Here is a 15,973-nt window from a genome sequence, read left to right on the forward strand (position 1 = left end):
CTCACCCCCCACCTTGACCACAGAGCATCCCTTGACACATATGGCCTTAAGAGCATTATCATTCGAAAGTCAAGGACTCCCGTTATCCTTTAGATCCTAGGGGGAGGTGGCATTTTTATTTCTACAGTAATGAAATTCTCAGATCATTTCTGGTTTCTAGGAGGAGACTGTGACAATTCTGGGTTCTACCTACACTTTCTTGAATTTTTCTAATGCCTTCCCTCACTTTCTGCTTTCGATTTTCCCCCTTGGCCAGGACCTTTACCATCCTGAACCCGACCAATAGCACCTACTCTTTCTGCTGGACCTCTGAAGAAGCAGAAAGCCTGCAGCACCCTCCAGCCTTTGTGTGCCTTACAGAAAAGGGTATCATTCATCCTGAAAAGAAAGCAGAGGTGTGTGTGGCTGGGAACCCCGAAATTCTAGCCATCTCTGCATAGCAAGTGTGTGAGGAGAGAATAGCATTGATAAGAATCATTGGTCAACAAGTATTTACTGAGTGGCTATCAAGTACAACCCCAGTAAGAAGATAGATCTGCGCTCTCTTGGATGACTGTAGAGAAAGCCCCAGTATCTGCCAGGATTTTATGAGAATATTAAAGGAGCAAAGGGGAACCAGACATAACTATCTGGAGATTCCTGGGCTTGTGGTATGAGGACGTTAAAAACTATCTATATCTAAAAGATTGGCAGCAGCAAAGGGACATGTTTTTACTTTCCCAGTGAAAAAGGCAAAAAGTAAGAACAGAGTCCCAACTTGTGACTTGATCCTAAATGTCTTCACAATAATATAGGGCAGAGGGTCAGATTTATGTGTGAACTTGACAGTCAAAGCATACATGTAGGCCCCATGGCCAGTAAGTTCTACAGAGGATCTTATATGTAGCAATAAGTCCATGAAATGGAAATTATGAATTCAAATACCTTCTGGTAGTTGGCAAGATGGTTCAGCAAGTAGGAGTGATTGCTGCCAAACTTGAGACCCACATGATGGATAGAGAAAGCCAACTCCCACAAGCCATCCTCTGACCTTCAACATCGGTGCACGCATACACACACACACACACACATGCACATACACAGATACATAAGTAAGAATAAATTAAAATGCTGGTGTTGGTGCTGGAGATGCAACAGTTAAGAGTGCCTTCTGCTTTTGCAAAGGACCCAAGTTCAGCACCTATAGCAGGCCTATAACTCCAGCTCCAAAGGAATCTGTCATTTCTGGCCTCTGGAGACCTGTAATCATATGCACATACCTACACATAGACACGTGCATACACATAATTAAAAAATAAAATCTTTTTTAAAAAAATATTTAATTCTTCCATAAGATCACCCAAATGAACAAAGCAAGTGGGAGGGGGGATGATAGGCAGTGATGGTACCAGAACCCACTGGTTCTTCCTCTCCTCTGGCAGATGATCACCACACAGACAAATAGCCCCAGGGTGGCCTCTTTTCCTATATTTTTCTGAAAACACCATATTTTTGTATTTCTCTCCATCCTATGTATTGGTAGTAAGCTCATTATTTTTAACCCTTCCCAAACAAAACAAAGCATATTTGTAGAGTCTCCGTTGGGCCTCTACATATTAACAGTTCCCAAAGCCAAGTAGTTCAGCATAGGATCCAGGAGCTAGGTTCACCATAGCTATGGTCCTTCTTGGATGTACTCCTGCACAGCCTAGAAATCTGTCAAAGACCCTGCCCAGTTCCTGGAGAGGTAAGTTGCAGAATCTGTCATCCAAGACTGTGCTGATTTGGGGTGACAGTAGTGCCCCTGGCGTGACACAGTTCCAGAACATCTTTCCTGCACTATCATGTCATTGGCATGGACCTTGCCAAATGCTATTCTTCTTCTACTCAGTCCTGATTGATCAAGTACAAATTCATGTTAGCCCCCGGGGGAAGTACCTACAGTAACTTTTAAGAACAGACTTTTCTTCCAGATCTTTCTGTTTCTTTCTAGAAATCTGCTCCATTTTCTCTCTACCAGTCAGTTTCTTCCCATCTTTATTTGTTATGTTTTTGCTCCTTTGTGTCTTCACTTAACAGACAGATTGTGGCACGCCATGACCCAGCTCACCCTCGTGGTGTCCATCCCCATCAGTGCCACTGCCATCCAGCCCAGTCACTCATCATCTTCTGAATTTCAGAGGCAGGCAGGCAGGCAGGCAGAGGAGAGAGAGATCTTGTTGCCCTGGTGATGATTTTGAATTGGGCTATATGCCAGATTGTTGACAGACATGTGGGTTGTCTTTCTTTGGTATTGGTGCCAGTTTGGTCCACTGTGCTACAACCATGCCATCCAAAGAATGGCACAGAATACAACAGTATCATCAGCACAGTCTGTGGATGGGATAGATGACTGTTCTTAACAGGTGGGGCAAACTGATTGCCATTGCTCGTATAACCATACCTACTTTTTAGATGCTAATAACAACCTGGGAAAATGTCACCTCACACTAGTAGGTCTCCAGAAGGACAAGGAAGAAGTGCCTCTCACTGTCCTTTTTAAAACTGTCTTCTTAGATTGTGTTCCAGTTCCTGCCTGCTCACCTGGACATCACAGAAGCATTCTGGACTTTCTGTATCCCGGAACACAATATCTCAGTCCCCTTCCTGCTGGTGGGAAAAACCACAGACCCCCTCATCTCTCTTGACCAGTCACACCTCAACTTCAGCTCTCTCCTCATTGGTAAGGTGGTCCAGCCAGTTTTTCATTTATGAGCTGGCATGACCTTAGGTCATCAAGGATTCCGGGAGCACGCCTCTCGGAGCCTTCCAGAAGAGATATGTCAGAAAGCCTCTGACACTTGTCGGAGAGCCATATAGTAGTTTTCTCTCGATCTCAACTCCATCAGCTGTCTTTGGCAGCCATACCCTAACACCCTGAGAATACCTGGGAGGTTTGTTATAGAGTCACGGAGTCTCCTGGGCAGGTTCTTGTAGGACCTCTTCATTGTCAGAACCCTGGGTCTTGTACATGTCTCTCCACCTCCAGGCTGTGGGCTGTGTTTGGTTGATGCTTGGTCTGTTCTACAGTGTTCAGATTCCTCTAACTTCTTTTCATATATTCATTGGGTTCAGAAATTGTTATTGATGGGCTGGTGGGGACTGTGGCTTCAGTGGTGGAGTTCTTGGCAAACATGCTTAAAGCCCTGGTTCACTCTCCAATACAGAGGGTAGGGAGATACCAGATTGGCCCAAATATTCCTCCATGGGATGGGAATACTCTAAAATAAATCACAAAGTCCTCAGGTTTACATTCTAATCATGGGAAGGAGACTAACAAAACCAAGTAAAATACATAGTAAGGCAGAGATTGATACATGTTATAAGAAAGATTTCAGGAGGATAGAAAGAATTGGAATGTGGTAGGTGCTAAGAAGGTAACATTCAAGCAGAGACCTGTGATGTAAAGGAAGCTACCATCAGATGCCTTAGAACTTTATGCATCTCTCATATGGATATGAGTGGGTATATAAAATACGGCTATGGCCAAAGAATTTTTAAGTGATCAGTTAATGTTTATTTTGACAACATTATTCATGATAGTAAGTCAGACAATATAAAGAGTATAACCCAGGAATGCAATGATGTTGATTTCAGTATAATAATTATGTCAATAATGAAGAACCATACGATTGTGTTAATGTACCAAAAAGTCCTTGCTAAAATTCATCAGAAGTTCCTCCCTATCCCCACTCTCAAAAACCCTCCAGTAATAAAACTGGGGTTATAGAAAAACATAAAGAATATTAAGCTAAGCCGGGCGGTGGTGGCGCACGCCTTTAATCCCAGCACTCGGGAGGCAGAGGCAGGCGGATCTCTGTGAGTTCGAGACCAGCCTGGTCTACAAGAGCTAGTTCCAGGACAGGCTCCAAAACCACAGAGAAACCCTGTCTCGAAAAACCAAAAAAAAAAAAAAAAAAAAAAAAAGAATATTAAGCTATAGCAAGAAACCAGCCAACAGTGTCCTGTAGTAAATAAGGCTACTGAAGCTGTTGGAATTAAAATGAGTTGGGAAAGTGTACTTATCATCACCTCTATAACTGAACATTTTCTTAGAGATTGTAACAATCATGAAAGTCAAAAAATAAGTATAGGGCATTAACTTTAAGGGAGAAAGAAAAATGATCTAAGTTGCTGTGGAGGATCACTTTGTACACAGAAAATCTCAAGAGTCAGGAGAGAGACAATTAGAATCAAGATAATTTGGTAAGCTGGGAGAGACCAATGTGCAAAAATCAACAGTTTCATCCCTTTTTGCTATAAATACCTAGAAGCAAAAACAAAAATAAAAACTCTATTTACTGCTAACTAAATGTACAATATCCAAAGATAAATCCAGTTCTTGAGACCTCTGTGTTAAGAGTTAAGTCACATTAAAATGCTTCCAAATAAGAGCTAAACATTCGGTTAGTTCTTCCAAAATTAAATGCAAATTTAGTCAAATTTCAATTAGAATCCCAGCTAGGAGTGCACAGGATTCACAGTTAGAGTTTAATGTCAGATAGACTTGATGTTAGTATAGATATGTCCCAAGTAATATTTGTTCACATTTATGCTAATAAAAGTTATTTGTGAAATCTGATAGCCTCATTCTCCTCAGGATTGAGGAAGGGACTTGAAAAAGATGATCCTAAAATTTTGTGGAGAAATGTTTTAATGTTAGCCAAAGAAAAAACAGAATAATGAGTCAGAATCCTGCATAGGAAAGCCCAGGGTCATCTAAGGTCAAATTCAGAAGAACTCAACATAGAGATTCTTTATGGAGATGTGGGCCCTCAAAGAGAATGAGAGGGCACTCCCATTACAGACCCAAGAAGACATTACAACTCCTGACTGAAGGAGCAAGGAAAGAGAAAGGTGTTAGCAGAGTCCCAGCATAGCTGCAGCCAGGTCAAAGAATCCACCCTCTAGAAAGAACAGTCAGTTAGGGAAGAGAGATTCCAAAGGGAGATGTGGAATCCCTGCAGGAGCAAGGTCACTGGAAAAGCAGAAGGAAGAAAGTGAGGCAGTTTGAGGCTGCGAGGCTGCGGAGGTCAGGGATGCCAAGATTGCTCTGTGAAGCCTTCCTCTTATGTGTAGGGTGTTACCAACTACAATCTCCTTGACTAGGCAGAGGCCTTTGTTGAGGGCTGGTGTTTCCTCCCCAGGCAGAGAAGCCCGAGAGACGGTGAAGATTATCAACAAGGAGGAGCATGGGTTCAATTTTGCATTCCAGGATAACTCCCGCTTCTCCGAAGGATTCAACAACAGCCTGACCGTGTGTCCCATGGAAGGCTGGATCCCACCACTGTCCAGGTGAGTGAAAAAATGAAGTCCTCGGGATGCATGGCAGAGTCCCAGGCCTGTCATCTATAAAAATCTCTTCTGGGTCATCAAGATGACTCAGTAGTAAAGACACTTGCCACCAAACCTGATGACATGAGTTCAATCCCCAGAACCCACATGGTGGAAGGAGAGAACTGACTCTCACATGTTGTCCTCTGACTTACACACACACACACACACACACACACACACACACACACTGTTGATGTATATACATGCATGCACACACAACAAAAACTAAAGAAATAAAAGTAAAACCTCTCCCAACTCTAATATATATATATATATATATATATATATATATATATATATATAATTTTATCTCTATCCTGTCTGACTCCCTGGTGTTTTTCTTTCTTGATTAATTATGGGGCATTGAGAATTCTAACTTATTTTAATGTGTGTATGGGTGCTTTGCCTACATGTTTGTGCACCGTATGTGTGAAATGCTAATGAGGTCGGACAAGGGCATCAGATTCCTTAGGACTGGAGGTAGAGGCAATTGTGAGCTGCCATATGGGTGCTGGGAATTGAACCCAGATCCTCTGGAATAGCAAGCAGCCAGTGCTCTTAACTGCTGAGCCCTCGTTCTAAATCTCCATCTCAGTATTTTTTTTCTCATGTTCATAGCATTTTCCTCATTGTCTTGTGTGTATGAATCCACAAAACAGTACCTGGCTTTGCCTGGAAAATCCTTAAAATTCACTTAACTTGGAGCGGTGTTTTTGGTGTCCTTTGCTCAGAGTGTATCCACTAATCCAGTGGACACTTGTTTTATGAGGTTTTCACAGGTTGGACTAGTCAGTTAATCTGCTGTCTTGTCTCCCTGTCAGTTTCCCAATTGATATTTTCTTCACACCAAAGCAAGAAGGAGATGTGAACTTTAATCTGATTTGTAATGTAAAGAGGAAAGCCCACCCTCTGACACTCAATGTTAAGGCCGAGGGCTACACTATGAATGCAGAGGTCAAGTGCAGGGACCGGACGGGCTCCACCTTCCTCCTGCTGTCCAAACAGGTCAACACCATCAACTTCTACGAGGTAAGGGGTAACAAAGCCCTTACTGCCTCTCTGCCTTGACCTAGGGAACATGGCACAGGGAGTATGAGCTGAATCTTCCTGTCTCAAATACTAGAGAGACCAGACAAATAAATCCATCTCCAGAATTATGTAGTTATGATGTGAATGTTTTTATTATTTTTTAGAGGATGAATATGATAGGGAGGGACATGAACACTTGCATTAAGCAAACAGGAAAGGTTTTTCATGGCCAAGAAAGATCTAAGAATTAAATTACCAACTTATACTCCAGATATAGGAGGACCCCTATAACACTTGGTGGGTCTTTCTGGAATATCCAGTGCCATTCAGCTAATAGCACCCAGCTTATCAATATCCCTCTCTATCCTTATCTCCCAAAGAGCATTTCTCCCTAGACAAGGGAATGATGCTTTCTTCACCATTGCTATGTCCTCCCTCTATCTCTTAGGTAGAGTTAAATGAATGTGTTCAGTGTGAATTCAACTTCATCAACACTGGCAAGTTCAACTTCAGCTACCAGGCAGAGCTCTCTGGGCCCAAAGCCCTGTTGCAGTACTTGGACTTCACACCTCCCGACAGCAGCGTGGATGTGGGGCAGTCAGAACCTGCCAACCTGTCTTTCCAACCATATCAGAAGTGTGTCTTGAAGGGCCTGGAGCTCAAAATCAAGGTGAGACCATTTAATGGTTTCCAAACGCAGAAAGAATCTATGGTGTGTTGGCCCAGCCGGCTAGTTCCGGCAATTCCTACCCAGTGGTTGTTTCAGAGACAAACTCTGGAACAGATGCCTCAGCAGTGTCAACCGGAAAGCAAATGGCCATCCACACACCATGACACTATTTCAACATTAAAATAAGTGGTAGAGCTGGATAGGCAGAGATGTTAAATACACAATACTCTCCAAGATACGGTATTAAATGAAATTTCAAGAACAGTGATGTCAGATAAGGGCATCAGACAGCAGGGAGAGCACTGGCAAAACCAACTTTCTCAAAACTCTGGAAATTGACTGTCCAAGAAGCATTTATACCAGAATGTCTGCAATCCATAAAAGCCGTGAGGTGTACAGTATTTCGGTTTGCCCTATTCCCACCTTCCGCCATCCCCCAGTCTCTGCAGCAGTCTCAGAAGTTGAGAGCTCTGCAGTGAACATGCAGACAGATAACCTCTTAGCCCCTGGAGCAGGAAGAGTGGTCTGCACTGCCTCAAAAGCTCCACTGCAAAGGAGCTGTCGTTATTATGCCAATCTAGATGTGCATGTGTGTGCACGTGCCCTTTACCCATGAGCCATCTCACCAGTCCCCAGTCTAGAAGTCCAACGGGAATCTCTATTCATAGGACTTATTTCCGTCTCAACTGAATCAAAGTTTGGCCATTTTACACCTGTTTTTCCTTGTAGGATATTTGTCCAGAATAACCAGTAACAGTTGTTGAACAGCTGCAGCTCCCTAAAGTGACAGTTGCACTTGGGGACAAACAAAGGGACAAGTTAGCGGAATGTATGTTTTCAGGGAGCTTTGAAAACCTTCGGCATATTCCCTGGCATCAAGACAGCCATGCATCACATAGACATGTGCATATCTTAGGGCTGAGATACTGTTAAGGAAGCCATCAGTTCCTACCTCATTCCAGGCTGAGACCAAGAACCATCTGGAAAGAAGGCTCAGTGGTTAAGAGCACCTGGGTTTGATTCCTGGCACCCCTATGGCAGCTGGAAACTGTCTATAACCCCTGCCCCAGGGCCTGTATGCATGTGGTACACATACGTATATGCAAGTAAAGACACCCATACACCATAGATAGATAGATAGATAGATAGATAGATAGATAGATAGATAGATACATACATACATACATACATACATACATACATACCTAGGTAGGGAGAGAGAGAGATAATAAAGACTTTGCCCATTTAATCAAGACAGGAGACCCCCTTTATCTGTTATCATTATCATCATCATTAGTGTCAGTATTAATATTATGAGACAGGGTTTCTTTGTGTAACCTTAGCTGTCCTGGAACTAACTCTGTAGACCAGGCTAGCCTCAAACTCACAGAGATCACTCTGCCTCCCAAGTGCTGGGATTAAAGGCATGCACCATCACCGCCCAGCTTCCCTTTTATCTTTTATTTACAATCCAATGACAGAACTATATCCAGTTGCTACCCTGAAACACAAGGGAAGGTGAGAAATTGGGCCTTTCGCCTCGGCCTGCTGGCAACCACAGTCCCACCCTGTATGATAACTAGCCACTTCTGCTGCTCACTCTGTCTTCAAGCTGAACCACTACTGAGAGCCAGTGTGGATTCTGGTTAGAGTTGCTAATTGTAATTGTAATTGCTAATTGTAATTATTGTAAACAAATAAAGCCAGTTCTACAGAAACAGACTCTCTGGAGATGGCATCCCAAGACCTAGAATTCGTAAAGTACCAACCACTTTCTTTCTTACCCTGTGGCTGCAATTGCCCTGTCTTCCTGCCTCTAAGTACAGTCCTCTGGTCCATCCCTCCTTGCAGATCAGCCATGGCCCAACATTTGTGTGCAGCATCTTAGGCTGTGCTGTGAGCCCAGCTGTCCATTTCTCCTTCACCAGCCACAACTTTGGGACTTGTTTCATCTACCAAGCTGGGATGCCCCCATACAAGCAAACCCTCGTTGTCACCAACAAAGAAGAAACGTCTATGAGGTAAGCAGTCTTCACAGAGAGAACAACTTGAGTCTACACAAGGACTCCATGCAGAGGAAGCCCTGTCTTCTACTTTCACCTCTGCTACTGTAACGAAGCTCTCTGACCAGAAGCAGCTTAGGAGAGGAACGGGTTTATTTCACCTAGCACGTCCAGGTCACAGTCCATCACTGAAGGAATTCAGAGAGGAACTCGGGACAGGAATCGAAGCCAGGACTGCTTGCTACTTGGTTGAGCATTGCCTTCAACCAGGGAACTCACAACCAAGGAAGTACAGCAGAAACCATGGAGAAATGCCGTTTCGCGGCTTACCCTCAGACTCACGTTTAGCCCATTCTCTTATAAAGCCCAGGACCACCTGCCGAGGGATGGTGCCACCCACAATGGGCTGGGCCCTTCTGCATCAGTTAACAGTTCAGATAATGCCCCATAGACACACCTACAGACCAACCTGCTAAAGAAACTTACTCAACTGAGAATCTTTTTCCAAGTGAATATAGACAGTGTTGAGGTGACAGTTAATGCTAACTAGTTCATTTGACCAAGACAGAAGTGGTGGGAAAGGTTCAGCACAGGCGGCATGAATCCTGGGTCCCGGTCTCCACCATTATTTTTTTTTTTTTTGATTTTTCGAGACAGGGTTTCTCTGTAGCTTTTGGTTCCTGTCCTGGAACTAGCTCTTGTAGACCAGGCTGGCCTCGAACTCACAGGGATTCGCCTGCCTCTGCCTCCCGAGTGCTGGGATTAAAGGCGTGCGCCACCACCGCCCGGCTCCACCATTAATATAAATGCTTGAACATCCATGAGCTGCCTGCTGAACATCCTCTTCTTGACTTGTGTCAAATTCCTGCAGCTTCTGTTTTGTTTCCTTGGAAAGAGGTTGGGAGAGTTAAAAACTGAATTGCTCTGCACTAAACAGCAGGTCTGTGCTGAGCCTAAATCTTCCAGATCAAACCCAGGCTGTCTGCATCAGCCCTGTGGAATGTTTCGGTCCAGGTCTCCACAGCTCTTTTCAGACCTAATGAGAAAGAATCTGGCTGAGCCACTGGCCTGTGTTCATGCACAGATCTCTTTATCAGTCCTGCAGAGAACATTCTGCCATGGAAAAATATTGTTATCTTCACTGTCCAATGTGATGGCCTTTAGCTATAAGTAGCTTGGTGCAACCAAAGAACTGCATTTTAATTTAATTTTAATTGATTTCAATTACTGTGTGTGTCTTGTCACTACCATATCAAATAGCATAAATCCAAGTTCAAATATTAGCTCTTTGATAGCTGTGACAGTGAGCAACTTTGTTTTGTTTTATTCTTCTTGTTTTTGCTGTTGTGGGCAGTATATGGTCTGTTAGTTTTGAGATGAAGTCTCACTGTATGGCCCAGGTTGGTCTCAAACGCATGACCCTCCTCTCTCAGCCGTCTGAGTACTAGGATTGCAGATATGCGCCACCATGCAAATATATTTTACATTTTTAAATTCTCTATGCCTATCTCCTTGCCTGAAGCAGGAGACCACATCTGGATACTGAAAACAGTGTCCTTCAGTACTGAGAATAGTGGGACTCAGTAACTGTTTGCTGCTGTTGCTGATATTATTCTAGATATTAAATCCCAAGACTATTATTTAGTTTTAAATAAATTTAAAATCTTATCTAACAGTCTGGAGAGATGGTCCAGGTTGAGAGCACTTGCTACTCTTGCAGAGGACCCAGATTCCATTCTCAGCACCCACATAACCATCTATAACTCCAGTTCCAGGGGCTCTAACACCCTCCTCTGACCTCTGGCATGCACATGGCATGCGCACATTATTGTAGGCAAACACTTACATGCACAAAATAAAAATAAATGCTTTAAATGTCATCTACTTACAGTCCTCCTTTTACAATTCGATATCATCTCTGCCTACTGAAGGCCTTGAGCTCCGGGCACCCATTTAGCTGAATTCCTTCTCCAAAAACACATCAGGAAGACGCAGGGAAGTTCTGCCGGAAAAGTCTAGGTGCCCTCCTGCCCAGGGGGAATAGGGAGGAGATGCTCTTTCATCTGACCTCTGAGGGCACCAGGCAGACACAGTGCACGTATGTACACACACAGGCCAGACATACATACATATAAAAATGAAGACAAATATTTTTAAATTTTAAATAAATTTAAATTTAGATAGAATAAGTAAAAAAAAAATAACAAAAAAGTGCCTTCATCACTATCCCATTTAATTTCTCCAATAATCCTGTGAGGTAGCTGCTACTAACCCCATTTCACAGGTGAGGGAGCAGATCTGAGTGGCCTGAGCAAATCTTCCCAGGTTACATGACTAGTTATTGGCAGATCCTGATCCAAACTCTCATGCGCTGCACTCCACCGAGCTTTGTCAGCCAGTGACTGAAGGGCTGCCCCCTTGTGAGAGAGTGTTGGACGCTGAGAGGAATTTTCAAGAAAAAGAGCATCGGTGGATTGAGTGTATGAGCTCCCACCTGCACCTCGGGCTGTGACTGAGACTGAGTGACTTGACTGCACCTGAAGGAGCATGAGCTGGTCATTGCTGCCATTCCTTCCAGCTCCTTGGTGACTCGCCTGACTCTAGGACAGCAGGACAGAAAATCTGTCACCTTTCAGCCCAGAAAGCACAGGGGACCCATCATTCCCTCCAGTTCTGCCTTCTTGGTGCTTATACCCCTTCCTCTGGGTCTTCCCCAGCTTAGATTGTTTATACACCAACACCCCACACGTCGAGGTGAACTTCAATGTGGACGTGATAAAGCCGGGGAAGACACTGGAGATCCCAATTACCTTCTACCCTCGGGAAGCTATCAGCTACCGAGAGCTCATCCGCTTTGAAATCAATGGGCTCTCTCAACAGACAGTGGAGATCAAAGGCAAAGGCACAGAAATGAAGGTAAGAGACCATGGGTGGGACTGCAGAACCCTCTTCCTTCCTCTTCCCAGACTCTTGCCACCCCACATCCCCTCTTCCCTGCTCCCGGGAATGCTCCACACAATATCATCTGACTCCGCCCACATGGTGTCCCTGATCACAGAAGGTGGCAAGGAATTTTTAAACCAGGCTCAATCCCAGCTCTTACTCAGACAGACCTAGATTCACTGTACTGGCGACCTCTGTCAACTGCAAGCACCAAAGAAATGTTCTGCGTCTTCTTGGAGAAGTGTCACAGGCTACGTCCCACTGGAGGGCATGTCTTATGCAGACATAGAGGTCATCTATGAGCTATTCCTCCTGCTGACCCTCGCTAGTGAATGTTCTCAGCCAGTTGTGGGTCCCAGGATTACATTCAGTAATGCCTCCTGCCCAGGTGACCCAAATCTCTAGGAAATGGTCCTGTTCTGATAGTCACCCCTGTGTTACTGCATCTGGTAACTATGTCTGGTACGTCTGGTGGAAGTTTTATATTGTAACAGAAAGCTCAAGAAGCCTGAAAAAATTCAAGATTCTTAAGAATGCATAGGATATTTCAACAAATGAGAAATGGAGGGGCGTGTGGCCACCTCCCCTCAAGTCACAGGAGTAATAGAACATTACCACCTGGTGTGTCTTGTCAACACAAAGCACGACTCTTGCTCCAAAGAGAATTAGAAATAATTTCTTGTGAGCCAAAAATGAGTGACCAAGCGTTGGTAGCAAGATCTGGGTTAGTGTGAATGACATGGTCCACTATCCAAGAGGCTGTGTGAGTTTTTATAGTCAGAACAAAAAGAAGTAACAGGTGTGTGTGTGTGTGTGTGTGTGTGTGTGTGTGTGTGTGCAAGAAAGAAAGAGAGGGAGACAGAGACAGAGAGAAAGAAAGACAGTGAGAGAGTGTATGTGAGTATGTGTGTGAGTGTGTGAGAGAGTGTGTGTATGTGTGTGAGTGTGTATGTGTGTGTGTGTGTGTGTGTGTCACACATGCACATTGACGGAGATTAGTTGTGCAGAAAGGGGACATCTCTTCTACAGGTTACAGAGGTTCCAATGCTCCTGTCTTCAGGGCTGGTGCGAGCTAGTAATGAAATCAAGGCTCACTGACCTGAAGTCGTGAGACCATGGAAAAAGGGAGCTGCCCCTGCTTCTAGGGGACACAAGCGTCATGTTCATTTTCCGCATTGACTGACAAAATCTACTCCCTGCTCTTTCTGGTCACCCAGATCTTAGTTCTAGATCCAGCCAACAGGATCGTGAAGTTAGGAGCTGTTCTTCCAGGTCAGGTTGTGAAGAAAACTGTTTCCATCATAAACAACAGCCTTGCCCAGCTCACCTTTAACCAGTCCGTCATGTTCTCTATTCCAGAACTCCAGGAAGCCAAGGTCAGTGTAAGGAAACGGGGGGGGGGGGGTCCATGGGTGTTGCAGGATACAGAAAAATTGGCTGTGAGAGGCCAGCCAGAGCCAGAAACATAGAGAGTACCTCATCCCAGGACTCCGTGGTGCCCACCATCCCATGCAAAGAGGGAAAACTCCTTGTTCCCTTTCTTCATAAATCCAAACTAAATTCTCCTCTGCCAGTGAACTTCACCCCCAGATGACTATATCAAATTGTCCCTTAGTGGGTAACCAGAGTTTTGTTAAAGTGACTTGTCTTGAGCGTTTACCTCAGGCTAGCTCCCAAAGTCATGGCGTTGGGGAAATCCCCAGGACAGTTTTCTCCCATGTCCCTCTCCTCACTCCCTGCAGCCTCCTGCAGCCTCGGTGCATTCCTGCCAGCCGCTCCATGCTCTGGACAGAGAATGTAAGGAGTTGGTTTCCTTATGGCAGATTTGGGGTTACTTCCTACCAGGACTAAGGGGAAAAAGGAAATCACGTAGGAATTTATACTGTAGCTCCTGAACTTTAGAATACAGTCACCCAGGGAACTTTAGAAAATGCAGGTTTCAGATCATCTCCCAAACACTGAATCAGCTGGTCTGGGCAAGTCCTGAGGTCTAAGTTTTATTAGTCCCAGTATGTCCTCTTTATTATCTGTGTTTTTAGTTAGCATACAAAATAATAGTTTCATCATGACTTTTTGTTTGTTTACTTTGGTTTGGTTTGGTTTGGTTTTGGTTTTTGGTTTTTTGAGACGGGGTTTCTCTCTATAGTCCTGGCTGTCCTGGAACTCGCTCTGTAGATCAGGCTGGACTTGAACTCAGAGTGCTGAATTCAGGAGGCTGCCTCTGCTTCCTGAGTTCTGGGATTAAGAGCATGTGCCACCACACCTGGCTCATTATGACATTTTACACACGTGTGTGTGATTGTACCTTGTTCTTACCATCCCCAACTCTCCTCCCCTATCCCTATTGCCTTCCTCTCAGAGTGTCTCTTCTGCTTTCTTGTCATATGTGTGTGTTTATAGATATTAAATATAGATTCGGCATATGATAAAAAGTATGCAATGTTTTGCAATTTCTTTTTCTCCATGATCTTGTCTTGTTCCTGCTCCCCTCTCCTATATACTGCGTTCCCCTTTGTCCATCGTTCTCCTTCTTCATGCATGGCATACACACACACACATATACATATATCTATACACACATATACATATATCTATACACACACACACATATATATATATATAGTTAAATCAGACTGTATATGAGAGGAAACATGTAATCTTGTATTTCTGAGTCTGGCTTGTTTCACTTAACCTGATGCTCTCCCATCAGGGAACATTTGAGAAAGGCTGGATTGATATTTCTTGTTTCACGTTTCCTGCTACTGTTTCCTCTACCATGGAGGAAGGAAGAATGAAATGCCCAAGAGGAGCTGAAAAACCGGACAGTACAGGAAATTAACATTTGTTGGATCCCTGTCATAAGCCACACATTTTACAGACATGATCTTGCCCTTCCTCGAAGGGCAAGTGAAGGGGAGGCTTTGAGTAACGTTATCAGAGATGACCGAGCTGGTGACAGATGAGATTTGATCCCTGGGCCGAGAGCCCCAGCAGGAGACACTGAAGCCTGAGGAGCCTCCCTCCTTTCAGCTTCTGAGTCACATTGTCTCACTGTCTAGGTCATCACCCTGGAGCCCTTCCACAATATCACTCTGAAGCCCAAAGAAGTCTGCAAGCTGGAAATTACCTTTGCCCCCAAGAAGCGCATCCCTCCTTTCTCTGAGGAAGTGTTCATGGAATGGATGGGACTTCTGTGTCCCCTCTTTCTCCTTAGTGGCTGCTGTCAGGCCCTGGAGATTTCCCTGGACCAGGAGCATCTTCCCTTTGGTCCTGTCGTGTATCAGACACAATCTACACGGCGCATCCTCATGATGAACACAGGCGATGTGGGTGCAAGGTAGGATGGGGATGGTGTCTCCCACCTGAGATGGTAGCAGACATCTGCATCTCTGAATTCTGTCTTTGCCTCAAATGAAGCATCACAGTAACAGCTACTCCCATGGTGACATGGTAGAAACATTGGTGCAATCCTGGTATATGCCTGTCACACAACCCACCCAGCTCAATCTCAACAACTCTAGGCTGCTTATACTATCGTATAATTGTATAATCGTATAATACTGAGGCAGGAGGATTTAAAATGCATAGTGATACTCTGTCTTTAAAAAAGAAAGTGAGAGGGAGGGAGAAAGAGAGGAAAGAAAGAAAGAAGAAGAAGAAGAAGAAGAAGAAGAAGAAGAAGAAGAAGAGAAGAAGGAAGGAAGGGAAAGAAAAAGAAAGAGGAAGGAAAGAAGGAAGGAAGGAACGAAGGAACGAAGGAAGGAAGGAAGGAAGGAAAAGAAGCCAGGCATGGTGGAACACTTTTGTATAATTCTAGCACTTGAGGACTGAGAAGTGGAGGCAGGAGGATCAGTAGTTCAAGGCAGCTATTCTGGCTATATATGTCCAAGGCGAGGTTAACCTAGACTATATCAAACCTTGTTTAAAGGAGGAGAGGATGCTGGGGATGAAGCTCAGTGGTAGAGCAATTGCA

The 15,973-nt window shown here is 44.3% G+C and overlaps 1 protein-coding gene across 1 annotated transcript in view; it reads left to right on the top strand.

The window, feature by feature from the left end:
• Positions 1 to 15,973, top strand: part of Hydin (HYDIN axonemal central pair apparatus protein) — a 291,897-nt gene that overhangs the window by 261,548 nt on the left and 14,376 nt on the right. The window contains exons 70-78 of the mRNA XM_041650001.1: positions 257 to 395; positions 2,536 to 2,701; positions 5,166 to 5,313; positions 6,177 to 6,384; positions 6,833 to 7,054; positions 8,906 to 9,075; positions 11,775 to 11,973; positions 13,218 to 13,376; positions 15,060 to 15,337. Coding sequence (XP_041505935.1) covers positions 257 to 395; positions 2,536 to 2,701; positions 5,166 to 5,313; positions 6,177 to 6,384; positions 6,833 to 7,054; positions 8,906 to 9,075; positions 11,775 to 11,973; positions 13,218 to 13,376; positions 15,060 to 15,337 — 1,689 coding nt within the window. The remainder of the gene's footprint in view (positions 1 to 256; positions 396 to 2,535; positions 2,702 to 5,165; positions 5,314 to 6,176; positions 6,385 to 6,832; positions 7,055 to 8,905; positions 9,076 to 11,774; positions 11,974 to 13,217; positions 13,377 to 15,059; positions 15,338 to 15,973) is intronic.

The sequence above is a fragment of the Microtus oregoni genome, unplaced genomic scaffold, assembly GCF_018167655.1.
Source record: "Microtus oregoni isolate MIOR12 unplaced genomic scaffold, Mior012 000004F_ref0000308, whole genome shotgun sequence".
Classification (NCBI taxonomy): Eukaryota; Metazoa; Chordata; class Mammalia; order Rodentia; family Cricetidae; genus Microtus; species Microtus oregoni.